Source organism: Halichoerus grypus, chromosome 8, assembly GCF_964656455.1.
Source record: "Halichoerus grypus chromosome 8, mHalGry1.hap1.1, whole genome shotgun sequence".
Lineage (NCBI taxonomy): Eukaryota > Metazoa > Chordata > Mammalia > Carnivora > Phocidae > Halichoerus > Halichoerus grypus.
The window spans coordinates 108,421,853-108,442,926 of NC_135719.1; the positions used below are offsets into that span (position 1 = coordinate 108,421,853).

General features: G+C 48.5%; 1 protein-coding gene across 3 annotated transcripts in view; it reads left to right on the top strand.

Annotated features, from left to right (window-relative positions):
- SAMD4A (sterile alpha motif domain containing 4A) overlaps positions 1–21,074 on the top strand; it is a 204,775-nt gene that overhangs the window by 156,737 nt on the left and 26,964 nt on the right. For all 3 annotated transcript variants that reach the window (XM_036104549.2, XM_036104551.2, XM_078053724.1), the window contains 4 exons: positions 7,135–7,244; positions 9,444–9,530; positions 16,706–17,039; positions 19,311–19,396. In XM_036104549.2, the coding sequence (XP_035960442.1) occupies positions 7,135–7,244; positions 9,444–9,530; positions 16,706–17,039; positions 19,311–19,396 (617 nt within the window). The remainder of the gene's footprint in view (positions 1–7,134; positions 7,245–9,443; positions 9,531–16,705; positions 17,040–19,310; positions 19,397–21,074) is intronic.

The following is a 21,074-nucleotide window of genomic DNA, read 5'->3' on the forward strand; positions in this document are numbered from 1 at the left end:
GGCACCAAGGAGGGCCCTGATGCAAAGTGCAGAGAAGTCAAGGAAAGTTCCTGAGGAGGAGAGGCCTGGACCTGAGTCTTGGAGCCCAATTACAAGTTAGCCAAATATATAAGGTGAGGGAAGGGCATTCTGTGCAGGGGGAAAAGGATGCATGAAAGCATGGTGATAAGACAGATTGACCGAGTACCTCCTATAGCTTGACGGTGAAAAGCTCACGGGAGAGGAGTCTGGAGAAGGGAAAGCCAAACGCTAGGCTTTGTGATTTGACTTTGATAGAAGCTGTCGAGGGCATTGAGCAGCAGAATGACCTGCTTACCTTTGCTCATGGGCAATCGGACCCTAGTGGAAGTGGGGGCAGGGCGTAGGAGGGGAGGAGGAGCAGGGCATCTGGACCGGGAAGCCTGCTGAGAGGTGGGGCTATTTAGTAACTAAGGAGGAAAAGGAGGAGGTGGGACCAAGGCGTAAGCCGCACGAGGATGGATTCCAAGGAGTGTGTGGGCGTGGTCTGCGTGAGAGAGAAGTGAGAGAGCTCGGAATTGAATGTGCACTAGTTGAAAGTAGACAGTGCAGGAGCCAGAGGAATTGAGGACGAAGCCCAGTTCTTGCCGGGGACAGCTGGAGAGCCCGCGGTGTTGTCTGCAAAGAGCATAGAGGAGAAGAAACAGATCCGGGGCCCGTGTGGGGCATGGCGAGTCTGGGGACCCGTAGGACACTCCAGCACAGGAGCTGTGCTAGAGCTCGGTGCCCCGTGTTCTTCCCTGGCCCGGGCTCCTCCCCTCACCTGCGCAGGCTAGCATTCCGCCCGCCCGTGGGGAGGCTCGGGGGGGGCCTCCATTCCGGATTTCTGGCTAGTAAGGCCCATAGATTTGGGTTCCTAAGAGTGAGAAGCTCCATGACTTTGTCGTCACAGTTCTCAGGGTGAGAGGGGTAGAAGGCGGGGGCTGTTTCTCTTGATCTGAGCTCCAGCCTCACCGTTCGGAGTGCACATTGACTGGGTGGACTTACGATGGGTGGCGTTCTGTCTGTGCAAGTCGTGGAGGTAGTTGAAACTGTTACATTGTATACAGACATCATACAGGTTCAAAAGAAACCTATGGCTCCAGTCACCTTGAGAGAAACCTAGCCCTTAAGATTGCAGGGGACCAGGGACTGGGAAAACAGGCTTGGTTGCCTTTTCTAGGGAGTCTTAGATGAAACTGAAGTAAACTTTTTTTCCCCACAGCAAAGGAAATGCATTGCCTGTTCTGAAGTAGCCAGTTTGGGGTTTCGAGTTGTTTTGTTTTTTTTTTAAGATTTTATTTATTTATTTGAGAGCGAGAATGAGATAAAGAGAGCATGAGAGGGGGGAGGGTCAGAGGGAGAAGCAGACTCTCGAGTTGTTTTTGAAATGTAAACCTTTGAACTTCTCTGCCTGTCTTAGTATTCGATTAGAAAAATTATCGAGAAGTGTGATCATTTTTAAGACGAAGAACCCCATGAGAAACCTTTGTGAGAAAAGTGGTGAATCCAGCATTTCTGAGGGTGTGAGTGATGGAGTGAGAGTGTGGCCGGGACCCTTCTCAGCACAGCTGTCATGGGAACAAGCCACCATGTTCTGAATGTTGACTTTCTAGACGCTGTCTTGAATTCATCTAACTTAAAAGGCCAGGAGTTAGTAAATTCACTTCCCTTTCTTTATTCCCAAATGCCAGCATATAACCTGCATGGATAGGTCCTCAGGGGCTCAGATCGTGCCCCCTCTTCTCAGGTAGGCCAGAGGCCCATTGTCTGAAAGGCAAGTTTCCAGGATTCCCCCAAATTCTAAAGATCATGAGTCTTTTCCCCGCCATTCCTTACCAAGCATGGGTCTTCAGCCGCGGTGCTTGAAGTGCTGTGCATGCGTGCAGAGGGCAGCTTTCCACGTGGAACCCAGCCGCCATTTCATGATGCAGAGCAAGCTGCGTGTAGAACACCACTTAGGAGCGTCACAGCTCACGGAAACATTGAGAAATTAGTGCCTATGTTTGTATCCGAAAGTCTAAGTGGATATTTTACTCAAACTGTCCCTCCCAAGACCCACACAGACTCCCCATCAATGTGAACCCCTCCTGGAGGCCACCACTGACGTTTCCCAGGGTTGAGGAGTGCACTCACAGCTCCCAGGAACCAGAGACCAAGGCGCGTCTTCCTTTTGCTCAGAGGCCTGGAGACAGGCTTCCGTAATACTGGTGCCGTTCCTAGACTCCTGCTTTGTTTTTGAAAGGAATCTTTGCCCTTGCATTTCAACGCTGAAGAGTTCGTCTCTTCTTACCCCTCAGTTGGTCTCCTCTTCTCCCTCAAAGACCAAGGATGCACTTGTATCTTGGGAAGAGAGAGAGAGTTGTCTGAGAGTAGCCTGGCTCTCGGTGGTGAATGGAAGTTGCTGTTCTGTCTGCAGGTACCAGGACCACCACAGGTGAAGCTTCTTGTGGAAACCAAGGCTGTTCATGTTTCTCTCTTCCAGGGACGCCTTACTCCCTGCCCTTGCAAGGCTTCCCATACTGGGCCCTTCTGCAGTATCGGTTCCGTCTTTCACTCTTGTGGAGCCTCTCTGTTTGTGAGGCAGGTGCCACGTGGCCTGGTGAATGGTATAGGCAGCCATTCCAGCGGCAAATATTTGAAAAAAGCAACTCAAATTCTAATTGGAGCCCAGCTTCTGTGTGAGCTGTTGTATGCACCACAAAGCCTCTCTGTGGCTGGTTTGCCCAAACTCTAAAAGGGAAATAGAAATCAACATAATTGGAAATTGATCCCATTGGTAAAGATCAGCAGCTAAACACAGAGCATGTGAAAGATGAGTGTATAGAAAGATAAACCACTGTGGACTGCAGCAAGATCTAGAAGAAGGCTCATGAAAGATGGACACTGTGTACAGGGACCCATCATCTGCACATGGATGGTGGTGCTTTCTCCCAGAAACCTCGTACCCTTCAGCTTTCTCTTCCCAATTTTCTTCATGGGCTTCTCTTCCCACACCTTCCCCTAAATGCCTCATGCTCCTAGGGCTCTATCTTGGCTCACCCCTGTTCTCACTCCATGCTCTTTCCCTGAGTGATCTCACCCACTGCCATGGCTTAAAGCCACTACCATGTGCTGCTGACAAGTTCTCCTGCTCAGACCTCTCTTCAGAGATCTTGTCCGGTTGACTTCTCCACCTAGATGGCTCAAAGGCAGTGATACTCCACTGACATGAAGTGGAGCTCACCATCTCTCCCTTGTCACCCCAAACCTGCGGCTCCCCTATACTTTCTGTCTTAACCAAGCTTGAATCAGAAGAACCACCAGTCTCACTCTTACTCCCTATTCTTCCCTGGTCTTCAAATACTACCCATTTATATCCTTTTTCTCGCCACTGCCCTTCCAAGCCATCTCCAAGGGCTTCAGTTCATCTCCTGGCCTCCCCTGCCACATCCTCCAGTCCAGCCTTTACACTGACAGCCATCATCTTTCTAACATCCTCATCTGATTGTGCCTTTGCTGCTCAGATTTCAACAGCTCCTCATCACCCAAAGACGAGGTCTGTCCTCTGTTTCATCATTACAGATCTCCATCTTCGCACCCCTGCCTATGTGCCCCACCTTGTTACTAGCCATTCTCTAACACTCACCCAAGTGTTTGCTTGGCCCCAGATGCTCTCTTGGCTCTGTGCTTTGCTAATATGCTGTTCCTGCTTCCGCAGAGGCTTCCTCAGTATGGTCTGCCCAGTGATTCCAAGGCTGCTGCCACTGTGAAGCTATCCCTCACTCCCCAAGGAAAACCAAAACGCTCATTGTTCTGTGCCCACTTAGAACTTGGAGTTGACCTAGCACTTGTCCTGCAACTATTATAAATGTATTGTGTGAGTCAGCCATTCTGGATTAAAAGTTTCTTGATGGCAGGGACATGCATGGCCCCCAGAGTAAGCATTCAACAAACGTTGAGTGGGCAAATATCAGGATGCCCACACGTGACAAGGAAGTCAACCCGGCATATAGCAAAAGCATCTTAATCTTTCTCACACTGCATAAGAGAATGACTTTCTAGTCTGGAACCTCCGTTGGCAAGTCCATCAGAAGCAGCCCAGTTGAGGCTAAATAGCTGTGTGCCACCAGAGGTGGGCAGCCAGGAGGCATGCATGCCGCCAGTCACGTATCAGTTCCTTCAAGAAACACCCCTGCTTGTCTTTTCTTTCAAACATAGCCACAGATCTGCAGAATGAAGAAACAATGTCTGAGGTTATGTGAGGTGGTCCTCAGCTTTGCATCCAACCCTGTGGCACTTGGACCATGGGAAAAGATCTGAACTTTTAGTTAGACTTCATCTCTGGGTAGCATCTTAACAGAATCTAGCATCCCAGTCATCGGAATTCCTGGCTTGGGAGGAGTGAAATGGTGCAGGTGCTCACTTCTCTGGTTTGTTTCCCTTTTAAGGGAGTTTTGTTTTAATCCCTGGCAAAGGAAGGTGCCTTATCTCCAGCCAGGGGGTAAAAGTAGGCTATGTTCTTAAGAACTGGGATTTGCTCTTCTTTGTTCATGTCTGAGGAAGGAGAGCCCTTTCAGCTTGCAGCACCGAGCGAGGCTCGGACATACTTGCCGTACAAGCAGAGAACACGTGCCTGCCTTGGGGAAAAATGGCCAAGAGGAGCTTACATCGCCCAGGAACACATCTAGAAATAGCTTCTCGGGAAGGCCTACTCACCGTGTTGTGAAGTTGTGTAGGAACCTTTTGTAGGAAAACAACTCCCAGTGGCCCACATTTTCACTATATGGGTGAGGCAGGCTCTTTCATCCCTCTAACAGGAATTCTGGTTGTCCAAATCTTTTCTAGAAAGGAGCTAGTACTGACTGGAGTACTAGTCTCACTGAGCCAAGATTTGCACCCCACTCTCCCCAACTCTTAAAACACCATATTGTCCTCTTGGCTTATAAAATACCCAGTTTACAACATGATTTAGTAGCTCAGGATTCTGTTTTATCGTGAGTGGCTTTTACATGATGAAACTGTAGGGCACCGGTGAAAAGTCTGGCCCATGAGATGCTCCGTACTCTCTGTGACAAATTGTGCCCAAGTGTGCTGTGGGGTTGCCCAGACTTCACTGAATCATGATCCACTGAGTTTTCCGAGCAGCAACTTGGGACTTTTCAAAGATGTGAGTAGTCAACATGAAACCTGGTGCCAAAGCATTAACAAGTCACTGGCCCCAAAGCCAGAGCTGTAGTTTTTGCTGCTCACTCTGCAGAAAGATTAGCATTGTTTCAACAACAAAACGTGGTGGAGAATAAAGTCTGGTAAAATGGGTGCAGGATGTCACAGGAGGGAAAGTGCCAGAGCCTGAGCTGGAAGGGCCCGGACTCTATGCAACCGCAGTTTGAGTCAAGGAGGACATAAGTGGTTGATACTATGTGCCTGGGGAAGCCTTTTCTCTCTGTGGTTCCTGATGGTCCCAGAGGGACTCTCTGCTTGCGGTAGAACGAAGGGCCTCGAAGCACAGAATCAAGTGATCTCTTGCCTGAGATGACTGAGTTTGGTCTTCAAATGGCATTGGATATCCAATTCTATTTCTTTAGAGAGTCCCCTTCTTCAGCCTTCACAATACTGCAGAACAAGAGGTAAACTCACCAGGCCCACCCTCCCCTTGTAATCTTCGAATTTCGGGAGATCATTGAATACCCACATTCCATAAGCCTAGGTTGGGTTCCCCGGGGAGGCCGGGCCTGATTTCAGAGTAGGCCAGGTTTCTTTCATCAATCCCAGTTAACTACTTTAAAAATTGGAAATTGGAAGTTTCCCACTTGTTCTGGAGTGTCTGTCAGTGCCTCAGAATAAAGCACTTGGTGCAACAGACAGTATCTTGTAATCAACATGGTTAGGAATGGGTAATACTTTATAGGAAACAGGAATAACATTTATCCAGTGCTTCAACATTTCAAAGTACTTTGAAGTCATTGTTTATCCAGCCCTACCATTGATGGGCTGTTTGGTCCTCATCTCACAAGAAGTTGCTACAAGGCAGGAAAAGGCCAGGAGTTGGGAGGCCTGGTTCTAGTCCCCATTTTACCACATACTTGCTCCGTGACTTAGACAATGACTTAACTTTGCCATCTGTAAAATGAGCGAAGGGTCGGGGAAGGTGATTCTAGAGAATTCTCAAAGATCTTATTAGCTCAAAAACTCTGAATTAAAAGAGCAGGGGCAAGTGCTTTGTTTTGGTTGAACTTAGCAAGGTGATAGTTTTCATGGATTTTGATATAGTTACTATTTAATTTTCCCAACTCTAGAATCCAAAATGTGGACTTATTTCAGATATGCTTTGGAAATTCTATTATCCTATGATCTAGCCAATCTTTGGGCCTTTCCAGTCCCGGTATATTTGTGGTTGCTATTCAAGGAAAAGGTCTGAGACACATCCAGACACATTCCATAGCCTGGAGAAATGGTCAGCGGGGGCACAAACACACACACACACACACACACACACACACTGGAGTGATAGTTTTGGAGTCTAGGATGCCCTTATTTTCCCGCTGGGGCATAGGAAGGCAGAAGAAGGATTAGGCTAAGAATGACAGCAACTCCACCCATGGACTGGGTGAGCTCTTCCTGTGGAAGTGGCAGAAAGAGCATGTGGAGAGCTACACTGAACCTAGAAGGAAATCTTGGAGATGAAGACTCATCATATGTAGTTTTAACATTCTAAGTCAGTTCTTTCCAAATCAGTAATGAAGTAGTCTGGCCAAAGCAGTGGTTCCTTGCCATGTTTTCGGTCATGAACCCCTTTGAGAACCTTATGGAAGCTATGGTGACTTCTGTCCAGAAAACTACTCATATATCCACAAATTGGGGTATAATTCTAGGGAATTCCTATATGCCCTGCAGCCCATGGACCCCAAGTTTGCAACCCCTGGTCTAAAGTAGAATAAGGGAGCCTGACAGTGGGAATGTCAGGGCTAGACCAAGACTTCGAAGTCCATAATTTGCTGCCAAAATGGAATTGAACAACTAGTAACATAAAGGGTTTTTTTCTTCTTTTTTCCCCTCTGACCATCACCCTCCTTTTCTTCTCTATTCCCACATCTTTTGTCATCTCTTGTTCCCGTTCAATTTCTCTCCCCATCTCTTGCGCATCTTGCACCACAGATGTTCCGGCCTGGTTAAAAAGCCTCCGCCTGCACAAGTATGCTGCGCTTTTCTCCCAGATGACCTACGAGGAAATGATGGCCCTCACTGAGTGCCAGCTGGAGGCTCAGGTAAGTGCTGCCGGTGACCATCCCCTGAGAAGGTGCCCCAGGTGGAACCTGAAGTTCCTGCCCAAGACAGACCTTGTTTGGACCCATACCTATCCCCACCCAGTAGCTTGCCTTGTTCTACGAGCTGCTAGGTGCTGGCCAGCATTACATGGTGAGTAAGGCTGGGTTCTTGTCTTCAGCGTCCAGTAGGAGGCGGGGGACCAGCACATAACTGCAAGGCAAATACGGCTCAGGAGAAAGAGTATTATGAAAAAGGTTCTAAGTTCAAGGTGGAATGGCCTAGAAGGAACATTTGACCAAGGCCTCAAAGAGTCTGTGTTCCAGCCTTTGCTTTCCCTGCTCCCTCCCTCCGTCTGTCCGACTAAGGGTGGTTTGGACAATGCCAGATTGGCTGTTTGTTGTCCAGTCCAGTTACAAATCAGCTAACTTCTAGTAGTTAGTGGGTAGAAGCACCAGGTCATGCCTCAGACCTTCCCCAACACTCTTCCAAAAACGTGTTCAGATTGGACTTAGTTGAGACTGGAGTAAGTTGTGCAAAACACTTTTTCTTCTAACTGCCTTGCATAACACGGGACCGTCACAGAGAATGGGATAACCCCAGGTCTCAGGTTTCATTTCCCTTCTGGGTGCCATCAAAGAACAAAGTTCCCCCTTCCTTCTCAGGCGTCTTTCCCCAAGGCTAGGCCAGTCAACAGACCCCCCAAAACCAAACATGTTTCCTACCATGCTGTGCTCGAGTAACTAGATCTGACCGATGTGTTTGTTTCTCTTGTTTAAAATGCCATTTGCAAAATAAATAAAATAAAAAAATAAAATGCCATTTGCATGTTTCAAATTGACCTCAGTTTCCTTTGAGCAACAATTTAAAAGAATTAATGGTCTGAACAGGCTAATAGTATTTCCCTTGCAGGAAGAGGAGATTGTACCATTTGGGGCAGTACTGCCCTGGACTCATACCTCCCAGCAGGTGCTGGTTTCCCACTGCACCTTCAGTACTGTTAATTAACCTCTGCAGGCCTGGCTGAATACAAGTATTGAGATGCAAGACAAAGCCCAAAGTCACTGCACATTCTCGGAGAATGAAAAGCACTAATTTCAACTTCCTAACACTTCTCCCACCACTTTTTGGATCTCGATTGCCCCTTGAGATCCCAGGGATTGATGGAACTACTTCTAAGAGCATTTTTTGTGTTTGGGTCCGAGTTGAGGGGAAAAAAAATCTAAGTCCTCAGTTATTTGACTTGGGAAAAAACAAGACATAATTGACAGAGAAGGCAAAGCCAGAGGCCAGAACAAACTTTTCAGAGTAATTTAATTCACTTGAACCCAAAGTCAGGCTAAACAGAAATCTGCCCCCAGCACTTCATCTTAGAGAGTGAGTTCAGTTGTCCCTTGAGTGTTAATATCTCTGAAGGAGATGTCTCTGGTGTTCCCATCTTTTCCTTCTGTAAGAGGAATTCTATGAATTGCTGCAAGAAGTCACCAGAAGTTTGTCTTAGAGACCTGACTTAAGAAAGGACCTCCTTTTTGGAACTTTGCAGTATCTCTAGTCAACAAGCATTGAACTAAATCCTTCGGCTCACCATTGCACACAGTTAAGCCAAAATCCACAGCTGTAACTGTGAATTCTAATCATTTAGCTCAAGTGATGACTGAATTGAGTTTTAGGTTCTTTTATATTCTGGTTTTCCTTATGGAGACCAAAGATGACCTGCAAACTGCCCAAAATGGCCCTGTGTTGTTTGGCACCCGGTGAGAACCGTATCAGACTTCAGAGATGGGAAAACCTAGGAAAGGTTGGAGAAAACAATGAAGCTCTGTATGGGATTGGAACCTTCAAGCAACCTGGGTGGGATTGAAATGACAATATGGAGAAGAGGGATGTATGACTTTAAAATGATCATTTAAGACTGTGAAGAAATTTCATGCTGGGTGGGTAATTTGCTGTTCTAGCTCTGTCTCTCTCTCTTTTCTCTCCTAAAGGTCACAGCCAAAGTAGGTAAATGTATAGCCAGACGTAGTCAGAACATTTAGTAAGGAGAGGTTTATGACAGAGGGGACTGAAGAGAGAGACAAATGGATATTTACTAGTCCACAAATGTAGGAACCAAGAAGACAGTAAAGTACTAAATAGCCTCCAGGAGTCTCTAAACTGATTCTTAAAAATATGTTTTTAAATTAACTTTTATTTAATTACAGAATGTTACCAAAGGTGCAAGACACAAAATTGTCATCAGTATTCAGAAGCTCAAAGAAAGACAAAACCTCCTGAAGTCTTTGGAAAGGGTGAGTGATCACCAGGGGAGGGCAGAGCTCTGCCGCCACGATGGGAAAAGTCTCAGCTGCAGGGGTCATTGGCAGACCTTATAGAGTGTTCCACCTTGTTTCCCTACCAAAGGCAGAAAAAAATGAAAGGATTTTGAAGTGAAGTTTCCTGGTTATGCACACTTCTATGGAACCTGACCACTGACATATACTTATTGCCTGGGTCCAGGCAGCCTGTGACTGGCCATCCCAGTAGACTCCAGCTTCAATAGAGGGAATCAGAATCATTTGGCTGATAAGCCCTTATCAGCTGCTACTGTCCCTTTTTTTCGCTGCCTAAACAGGTTCTCTTCCTATCTTTGTATCCAGACATTGCCCCTGTACTGGTATCATTTGGGGGACTTGGTAACTTTCTGATTTCATCTAAGGTGCAAAGGAGAGCAAGCCTCGTTCCTGTGCTGCCTCTGCCCCAAGCTGGGATTCTTGTGCAAGCACTGCTGTTGGGAGGTGGTTGGGATTGGTGGGCCGGAAGCTCCGTGGGACACGCTACCTGCACAGCCTAAGTGGTCGTGTCGTCCAGTAATCCCAGGGTGCCTTTGGAAGGGAACAGAGTATGGAGCTAGGTGGGCCTAACACGAGTTCTGTGAGCATGTAAACATTTTAGTGCAATGAGAGTTTTTCTTTACTGATTTATAAAGATGTGTGTATATAATTTTACATAGAATATATAAAGTTACATTTAATGCATATCACATAAAATATCAAGTAATATATATAGAATATGCATATATAACTTTATAAGGAAGGTGGCTTTGAAAGCCTTGGGATCGACAGACGGGTAGAGGCTACTCACATGGCACATCCGTGCTCAAAGGCTCGCCCTTAATTAAAGTGAATCCCAAATGACAAACGACCTATCCGACTGAACCCGAGGCTGTTGTTCTTAATTCTGTTTTATTTACCAAGCAGTTTGTCTAACAGTGATTATTGCCATCTTTAACATAAGAACCCATTCTCTTTTGGGGACTATGCAAAAGGCCAGTTTTCTCCTCTGTTAGAAAGCTCGGGAAGTGTTCTCCCTAAGGACTAGATTGCTGAGTGTTATGGTGAAAGAGTGATCGTCCCCCTTTATCTCTGGAGCATCCTTCAGGAACTCCCAGGAACTTTGTCACTGAGGAAACGCACCGACCCGAGAGACAGAGATGGAACTACTGCCAGCTCTACTCCCCGTGGCCTTGGGCCAACTCAGTGTGGGAACACAAGGGCGGCAAGGTGACACAGGTGCCTGGACGTGTCGCTGACTGTCTCTCTGGCCTTTGAGGAGTCCATTGCCATTTTGCGCCTAGAATAGTATTAATTCCACAAAAACACCTTCTGCCTGGCTCACTGGAATGGGAATTGTTAAAAAGATGACAAAAATAATACAAAATCTGAGGGCAGCTAATGGCCAAGAAAAGAGCAGTAATGAGTTATTTTGGCATCTTTGGGGAAGAAAGCTTGTGTCTCTACCAGACCGGCACGTTGAGCTTGCTTCAGAACACCTGAGCTCCGACACCTGTGTGGTCCTCCCTTCAGGAGCTGATGGCCTGGGGGTGGGGAGCCTCAGCACCCACTGAGGACTCAGCCCCTTGGCTCTGTTCTCTCTCCTCTGGGACCCAGGGCCCTCCTGCTCTTGGAGGGAGGGAGTTGTCCCTACTGTGTTACCACTTAGGCCACCAGCCACAGACTCACACCAGCCCTTTCTGTGGCATTCCCAGAGGTCCCGAGCTGATTATGCTGTTGCAAATGCTGTCACCAGGCCCCTGCCTACAGCATTCTTACCTCACATAGAACCCAGAGATTTCTAAGGAGATAGCTGGGACCCCGCCCGTGGCTAGTTCATAATCAGTAGTTGCTGCAGGTAAGCTCTAGGTCCAGAGCTCTTCCACTCACTCACTGAATACGTACTAAGCAGCTGCCTTGGACTAGATTTACCCCCATCCACTGGAGACTAACCGTGAGTAATACAGAAATACCTGGTTCCTGCCTTTGGGGAGCTCGGATGCGCACTGTGACACAGACATGTCACACAGACACAGCGGTGCCCTCACAGTCCCCTGTGATCAGCGCCATCACCGAGGCAGGTGGGGGGATCTTCCTGGGATGAGACACAGCGCTCTGCAGGTGTGAGGAGCAGGGAGAGCATGGAGGGGCCAGCACGGGCTGGAGACTCGGTAGGAGCCTAGAGCCAGCCTTGGCGGGCCCTTGAGCTAAGGTGGGGGCCGTGAGGGTGGAGAGGGACAAGAGAGGTCATTTAGCAGAAGTCCAGGCATCGACCCAGGTGCCGTGCCATTTGGGAACAGAAAATATAGGAGGAGTTGCCAGGGTGGGAGAAGTGGAGTTTAGCTAGACAGATTGTCTGAGGTGCCTATGGGACACTGCAGTGGAAAAGGCAAGTTAGTGGCCACAAGGATGATGCTAGAGTCCACAGGGTTTGAAAGACTCACTGTGGGTCATCTGTGTGGAAATGGCAGTTGGTTCCCCAGAAGTGTGTGTTGAGTGGTAAGAGCTGAGAACAGACCCCGAGGAGCACCAGAAGATGGAGGGACCAAACAATGCCAGAGGCTGAACCACCCCGAGGGTCAGAGAGAGTGTTTGAAGGAGGGAATCCCATCAGGGGCCGCGAATGTGTCCCATACAATGAGGACTCAACACCGCCCCCTGGAATCGGCCACCAGCAGGTCACTGGTAGCCACGGTGAGGAGGGTCGCCAGGAGAATGGAGGGACAGAACGAAAACCCACGAACCAGGGAGTGTGAATGGGTGAAAAGGCCATCAGGGAAGGAAGTGTGGAGATTTCTCAAGATGTCTGGTGGAAAAGGAAAAGAGAAGATAGAATGGTCACTGGGGCAGACTTTTCAACATTGATCTTTAATACTGAAAATGTTTCCACATGCTTTTATTCACTTTTTTTTTTTTTTTTAGTATTTATTTGACAGAAACACAGCGAGAACAGGAACACAAGCAGGGGGAGTGGGAGAGGGAGAAGGAGGCTTCCCGCCGAACAGGGAGCCCAATGTGGGGCTCGATCCCAGAACCCTGGGATCATGACCTGAGCTGAAGGCAGGTGCTTAACCAACTGAGCCACCCAGGGACCCCTTCACTGTCCTTTTTGCAACTAACTCCCAAACTGTGAAGCTGGACCCTTCCTTGGGAACCTGGCATGGAGAAAGGACACACACACACACACACACACACACACACACACACACACACACACACACACACACACACTGTGTTCCCACAGCTCCCAGTCCTGGCAGCCTGCTCACACTGTATGGGACCCAGGAATGGTAAGCATCTTAGGGCAAGGATTCTGCTGTATTCATTTTAGGTCTTGGCTCCCTGTAGGGCTCTGGGGTCTGGTGAATGAAACGTGGCAAGGGAGTGGATTTAAGTCGATGCAGGCATGCCATCTACTGCAGGAGAAGTCCAGTTGTGCCCATGCAGGGGGAAGGTGGGGCCACGAACAGTGTGTAAGTGCTGGGATACTGGCTGCCCGAGTCCTGTCTTCCAGATGACTTGCCCCTTGCTGCCATTACATGCCCTGTGAAGGTTCCAAACCAGTCTTCCTCTAAGACCTAAGAAAGCCAAGCAAGCGGTTGGTCGGCAAGTAGCTCCTTTTCCTGCATGTGGGCCCTGAGTTGTGCCGCCCAAGCTGAGTGCTTCTTGGTACCTGCTTCTTGGTACCTGCTCTGCCATGAGCTACTCGACTTGGCCCATTAGTGACTGGACAGCTTCGTTTTTGCCTCTTTGTGTTTATAAGGTAGGATTATATTTATGGTCTGAAGGATCAATATAGACTTGGGTTGGTTCCCTATTTTTGTCAACATGGAGAATTAATTCCCAAAACCAGTTGAGGACACTGGAGTGAGTCCCACTTGGGCCATTTTCTAGCTTCCTTCTCAACCTGGGCATTCAATGTTGAGTTCTAGAATTGATTTTGAAGAGTTGGATATGTAACCCCATGGAGCCTGGCCTAAAGCACATTGTTAACTTGTTGGTAGCCAAGCGTTTTCTTTGAGACACTGGCTTGAAGGCTAGGGGGGGTAACAAAACAAAACTCTTCATGATTCCTGATAAGATAGTTTACAGAAAGTGTCTGTCATTATTCATTAGGTTTATGGTTTCCTTTTTGGGGTGGCTGTCTCCAGTGGAATAAAATAAGATTTGAACTTGGGGCAAGTGTATGTTTCCTGTTTCAAGGAGTTCAGCTCTTAGCATAACCAAAATCTCCTTCCTCCCTCACTGAGTAACTACAGAAGTCTTATGGCATGTGACAGGAGTGGGCAAGGGTTGCTTGGTGGCAGCTGACAAAATGTCATGAGCATGCATTTGCTCACCTCAGTGGTCGCTGTCACATGGGATAGCGTGGCAGGAGGCATGTGATCTCCCAAATAGGCCGGTCAGCTCTGCCTACTCAGCCTCACTCTGAGGAAGCTTCATCCCTTCTCTATCATTTCCTTTTCCCCCACCTCAGTCAGGGGCTGGACAAGATCAGAACCTCCCACCACCACCCACTTACCAGGTGCCAGTGAGGCAGTTGGCCGGAAGTGGAGGACTTTGAGGCAGGGGTCCCCCAGTTGGCACATAGTTGAGTTGCGAAAGACAACAGGTGCTCTCCTGGGGTGGGCCAGCTAGCTTACCTCCATAGACCCTGCCCAGGTAGATCACCACGTCCAAAGTCAAGGAATCATTCACACGCCGTCCCCTAGACTCTGGAAAAGGCTGGTCCAGTCCAGGCAGCAGGAAAACTGGCAATGATCAGGAGCACCCCCCGACTCTCACATCAGGCCTGCCAGCACAGGCAGTGACCTAGTCTCACCTCTGCCATATCCACCAGGTGTAGAAGGAAGGCGGTAGACTCTAAAACCCTCCTCTTTAAAAGAAAAATAGACTCTCTCCTCTAAAATAGGCTGGAAAGTAGCCCTGAGCAGGACTGAGACAATTCTGATGGCTACTTAGCATTTCACTGTCCTCAATAACCCTGGGTGCCCACTCGGCTAAGCTTCTGCGTCCAAACTCCTGCGCAAAGCAGGTTCCCGCCAATGACGGGGCCGGGCTCTTGGTGGTCTGCTGCCCAGAATTGAGATGTTGCCTCTCCAAGGCTGCCATCGTCAGGTTTCCTTTTTCTAATTGATTGATTGGAAAGTCGGGTGTAGACGTGATCGTGTTCCGTGGGCTTGTGTTCCTTGACACCATCAAGCAATTTTTCTTGGTAAGAGAGGATCCCAGGAATGGATTGGTACTCATGCTTCAAGCTTTTATAATGATGTCCTTGCTATTCTGGGCTCTCGGAAGATTACGTACTTCATTAGTAATCAGGGCCCCAATTGTCAGTGTCCTTCATGGGCCCCACGGAGAGGTTTGCGGCAGAAGCACCAGGACAGCCCCAGGGCACAGGGCCAGGCTGCTCACCATGCCCAAAAGCCTCCCAGGCCCTGAGCCCCGGCCCCAAGCCTCGGAGCCCGTTCTGTGCCTCTGTGAGCATCTGGTGCACAGATAAATGTCAATCAGAATCCACTTTCACTCTTTTTCTAATACATAATGGCCAGTATGTCAAACTGTAGGTGCAGAAGGACCCAATTTTATTATACAACATATAAAGCCATTCATATATTATAGACAACTTCAGTTGATCCTTGAACAAATGGGGTAGAGGGGCACCCCCCCGTGCGGTTGAAAATCCATGTATAACTTTGACTTGCCCAAAACTTAACTACTAATAGCCTACTGTTGACCGGAAGCTTTACTGATAACCTGAAGAGTGGATTAACACATATTGTGTGTTATATGTGTTATAGTCTGTATTCTTATAATAAAGTAAGCTAAAAATAGAAAATGTTAAGAAAATCATGAGAGAAAATAAATTTATAATACTGTACTATATTTATAGAAAAACAATCCTCAGCTAAGTGGACACACAGTTCAAACCCATGTTGTTCAAGGGTCAGCTGTATCATATACACATAGATTATACATATTTCTCTCCAGAATGATTCTTTGAAAACATGTCACTCCCCTGCTCAAAACCTTCCCTGATGTCCCGTCTCATTTAGAAAAACTTCCAGCATCCATGCCTCCACACTCAGGCCCCGGGACCAACCTGGACCTGATTTCCCACCCTCTCCCCTCACCACCCTGCTCCACATCAGGCCTCCTTGTTCTTCCTCACACACTCCAGGCGTGCCCCACCTCACAGCCTTTGCCCTTACCGTGCCCTTTGCATGGAGCACACTTGCCCAGAATCCTCATGCCCGCATCCATTTGGGTTCCCTTTCCAACGTCCACCCCTCAGAGAGCCTTCCCTCACAGCCACCTGGCCTACACCTCAGTCCCTAGCACACGATATGTTCATCTCAGGGCAGGATGTAAACTCCCAAGGGAACCATAAAGGCTGTTCCCGCAGTTCCCCCTTGCCTAGCACGGTGCGTGGCTCCTCAGGGCCCTGGCCACAAACCTAGTAACTTGACAGAGACGCACAGGACACCATAACTGACACCAACCTGCAGCTTGACAAATATTAACATCCTTAACAACCACCCAGTGAGGCAGAGACGGCTGTTATCCGTGTGTTCTACACAGAGAAACTGAGGCACAGAGAGGTTAAGTCGTTTACCCGAGGTCATACAGCCGTGTCCGAATTTGAACCCCAGCATCTGCCCTAGAGTCTGTATTCTTCACCACTACCCCGATGATGCCTGTGTTGGGGGCTGAGTGAAGGTGTGAATGAGCAGCAGGTTCCTTCATGCACAACAACTCATACACAGGACAGGAAGTTACCACGTGACCCAGCTTTATTATATAGCTTCTAAAGTGTGTGCCTGTCAACTGTATAATGCTTTTTATAGAAATTCACTGAAGAAGCCAGGAAAGGAAATGTACAAAATCATTCTAGTGATCACTTCTAGGTGGTGGGATTTGCAGGTGATGTATAATTTCCCCACTATGCCTATCTGTATTTTCCAAGTTTTCTGCCGGGGCTAATAACAGAATGATAAAATTAAAGTGATTGCCTTTGCAAAGAATGTTGTGATGAAGGGGCCAGCAGCTGTGCGTCCTGTCTGGGAACGGCTTGGGGCAGGGGAATCGAGGCATCAAGGCAGGCCACCCCTGTTGCTGCTGCTAACAGAGGTCTTCTCCCTCTGACCATCCAGGACATCATCGAGGGGGGCAACCTGCGCATCCCACTCCAGGAACTGCACCAGATGATCCTGACTCCTATCAAGGCCTACAGCTCCCCGAGCACCACCCCCGAGGCTCGCCGCCGGGAGCCCCAGGCTCCGCACCCGCCATCACTGATGGGCCCTGAGGGCCAGAGCCCCGACTGCAAAGACAGTGCCTCGGCCACCGGGGCCACAGCCACCACCTCGGCTGGGGCCAGCGGCGGGTTGCAGCCACACCAGCTGAGTAGCTGTGATGGGGAGCTGGCCATCGCCCCCCTGCCGGAGGGGGATCTCCCTGGGCAGTTCACACGTGTCATGGGGAAAGGTAGAGCCTGATTCTCACACCTCCCCCCTTTTCTTCTCTCACCACCACTAACCAGAGCTCCGGGTTCCTGAGGAGCTTCCCCTGAGTGCTGGATAAACCTGTCGGGGTAGATGCCATTAGCCCATTTACAGATGAGGAGAGTGAGGCTCAGAAGTCACCTGAACTCCGATCCCTCTAATCCCCAAAGGCCTCCTCCTTGACCCTGTCCCCTTTCTCTCCCACTCCCTCAGACCAGGGCTTGCTGGGCCCTCCTAGCAGAGAGTGCTCGGTGGGCTTCGGGCCTGTGGGCGGAAGTCGGCCCTTCCTGCAGACAGCACGTGGAAGGCACCATGGCCGGGCCGAGTGCCTGTCTGGAGGGCAGGACAGAATTCTCATGTGGTCCTTTAGGGGAGAGCACTCTTGCCACCTGGACTGCCCTGTGTCTCCCCCATGAGTGGCACAGTGATTACGTGATTATCCTTGAAAAGTCCAATGCTGGAATAATTTGTGCTCGAATGGGGTGTTTCACAAGAAAGTGTGATTGTGTTAAAAAATGCAGTGAATGCCCGTACTTTTCCTTTGGGAAGGAGAAACATTTTTTTCTTTATCGTCCAATCATTTTAAAGAACCAAGTTTTTACCAAAAGAAATGGACACCTGAGTCTTACAGGTGCAGTGAGAAATGCCCTGTGTGTACACGTCCTAAAAAAGACTTCCATCCATAGAAATCTGGCTCAGAGGAGATGACTTGTAACATCCCTTTGAGCAGAGATGCCAGTAGCTTGATGGCCAGGGTGGGTCCTTGGTCTCCCCCCACTCACCTCTGAGCCCTCTCCACCCCCTGACCTCCCACCCCTGAGTGGGCTCTTAGCTGTGTGGGATTAGAACGGATGACCCTGTGGGAGTGCACGTCTGAGTGTGATCCATGATGGGCTCAGTCCTCAGAAGACCCAAACTCCTCTGGCATGGTTTCTTTTTAAACTTTAGCTACTTTCAAACAAATTATAAAATCAATTCATGCTCAACATAAAAAATCAAAACTAAACAAAATGATGGAAGTAAAAAATAACCTGTCTGCCAAGCACCACCATCTTCCTCCCCACAGGTGACCTCTCTAAACAGGTTTGGGCTGTCCCTTCAGAAACTTCCTAATAGTCATATACAAGCACATGAGTATCCTTTTTACACACAAACAGGTGTTGTTTACATGTTTTTCTGCAGCTTGTTTTTTCTACATTGTATACTTTTAATATTTCTATCAATACAATATCACTACCCAATTTCTTTTTTGAAGGTTGCATGCCGTTCCACTGTATGCTTAAAGCATAATTTGACAGGGCCCCAGTGAATGGACATGAAGGTGGTTTTCGAGCTTTTGTCAATATGAACGATGCTATACTGGGAGTCTCTGTGCAAAGATAGAGTATAAATGGAATTCTGCAACAGATTGGTTAATGCAGGATTAGGGGGAGAAAGGAATCGTGATGCCCAGGTTTCAAGCATGGTCTACTTGAGTGCAAGGCATTTTCTCTTCTAATTGACATCTTCTGTCCAACCACCTCCACCATGGCCTTCTAAACACCCCCATCAAGATCAGAGCATCAGAGCCTCCAGGACGAGATAAGAATGGGCCATGCTAGCGTGGTCGTGGGAAGGCCAGTGGGTGTGTGTGCTCTACCCGCAGACTGACCCTGCTTTGTCTTTATTACTTCAGTTACTTGAGTGTGTGGGTGGACCTACGTGTGTATAAGTGTGTTATCACTTTGAGAAAATAACCCTCCAGTGACAGTAGCAGGCTTCCTGCTCGTGTGCGTGCCCACACACCTCATGTCCTAAAAGATGCGCCAGAGCCTCATGCCTCCAAATGAGGTGTACAGTTCGTTCATTAAATTATGGAGACTGCTCTCTGATAACATTGATGGTCTTTGATGCCTTTGAACTCCCTTCTCAAAAGGAGCCTCTTTCAGAGAGAGGGCTCAGGACATGGCCGCATTCTTCTTCTCCCAGAGTGTCTGTCTTGGGCCGGATTGCAGAAGGCTTAATATAGAATGGTATGCCTGGAATTAACTGAAGGGGCTTCTCGAGGCGAGGGCTCCCGTGGTGACCAAGCCTTTGACTTCAGTGGAATGAGGAGTCTCCTGGCCTTTTTTGTGAACCTTACATAAAGGCACAGGCACACGTATCTCTCAAAATATTGGTCCTGAAAGGAAATCAGGGGCAGATCTCAGAGGTTAGAATGGGTATACATGTTTCTAATTCATCTTTTCTTCTTCTTTTTTTTTTCAATTCACAGTGTGCACACAGCTCTTGGTCTCCAGACCTGATGAGGAAAATATAAGTTCCTATTTACAGCTCATAGACAAGTGTCTGATTCATGAGGTGAGTAGTAACGGGTTTCACGAAACTGTTTTTCTCATTGCTTAGAAATGGTTCTCAGAGTTTACGTGATGTGATCATTTGGGTCTCCAACAACTTGTTTTTGAAGAGTAGACAGGCATTAATAATAGCTCAGGCAGAACTCAGCTATGATGGCGTCAAACCTAAGCACAGCCTGTAATACTTTGGTGTCTAGAGATTCATCTAGACTGAGCTCTGATGTGAGGGTCAATGCCTGAGAGAAACTTCTGGCTCTAGAAGAATCTGAGTGACCAAGCCTGAGCTGGTGAATGTCCAGCCCTGCCACCTTGCCTTGGCAGGTTTTCGAGTCTTTATAAAATTTTCTGTTGAAACATTTTGCCTTTTGGCTCAGGGAAACTTGAGGGAGGGTCGGAGATTGTGCAAAAGAAATAAGTGTTTGTGTTTATGTTCCATGTGGTTCGATTTGTGATTTTTATAGGAATTATGTTGAGCCACATATCCTTTTGAAGAAGGACCGAGGCAGGCTGGAGCTGTGCCCCATTAGACTCCGTGTGAGTGCGGTCTCCCTGACGGAGCGGGGCAGGTCCTGGGTGCAGCTGGCTGGGGCAGCCACCTGCCCTGAGGTGCACGGGAGGACAGAAGGTTGTGCCTCAGACCCAAGACCCCAGTGGCTTCTTGGCAGCACCCCTTCCGAAGAGTCACAGAGACAAGAGTCACAGTGTAGGCTTTAAAGAAGCTTAACAACGCAGAGGTCATTTTGTGGGATTTTAAAGTTAGAATAAGATGGTAAAGGCCCCGAAGTCTGCTCACCTTTGCTGGGCTGGCCTCCAGAGCGCCAGAAGGGCAGTGGGCCCCAGTGAAGGGAGACACCCAGCGCAGAGGTCTGGCCCCCTCACCCACCACCCCACTCACGCTGTCCCCACCCGCCAGTTGCCACACAGGCACATCTGTCCAAGGCCAGTTCACTGGGCCCTCCACCCTTCCACGGTCTGACTACCCACCGCTCACGAGCATGGTCTCCTTCTGGGTTTCCTTCCCAGTCACTGCCCCACAATCCCCTAAACTCTCCTTTTTGCTGTTTCCTCTCAGCAGTGCAAATTCTTGTGTGTCCCTCTCCCCAACCCCCAACTCATCCTTCGCTGTTTTCAATCCTGACACCGCACGTGTTTCAGCCAGCGAAAAGCACCAGGAAGAAGAGAAGGCAAGGACACATTAAAAAATTTTAGAACTCGTTCATTCCATGGATCTTTATTAAGCGTCTAGGCCCTGTCCCTGGCTAGGTAGCTTATGGTGTGAGGGCGGTGGGGAAGACTAAAGGAAACCAGGTGATCACACACGTGAGGATAAGGCTGTGCTGGCATCCCACAGAGCCCAGATGAGGAGCGAGGCCACCAAACCCAGAACCGGAAATGGCTTTTCCTTAGAGGAACTGCCTCCTAAGCCGGGCCCGAAAGGCAAGCTGGAGTCTTGGTGGTAAAGACTCACTGCATAAGGAGGTGGGAGTGCTCCAGGCAGAGAGAACAGTGTTTGGAGGGCTCTGTGTCCGATTGCAGTAGAGGGGCCTCTGGCTGATGGGAGTCCTGGGCAGAAAGGGGCTCATGCCATGTCTGCTTGCCTAAATTCATGTCAGGAAGAAGGGGCCTGCACTCTGCCTTGGAAGGGAAAATGTTGTGCAAGACCTTTTATTATTATTTTAGTT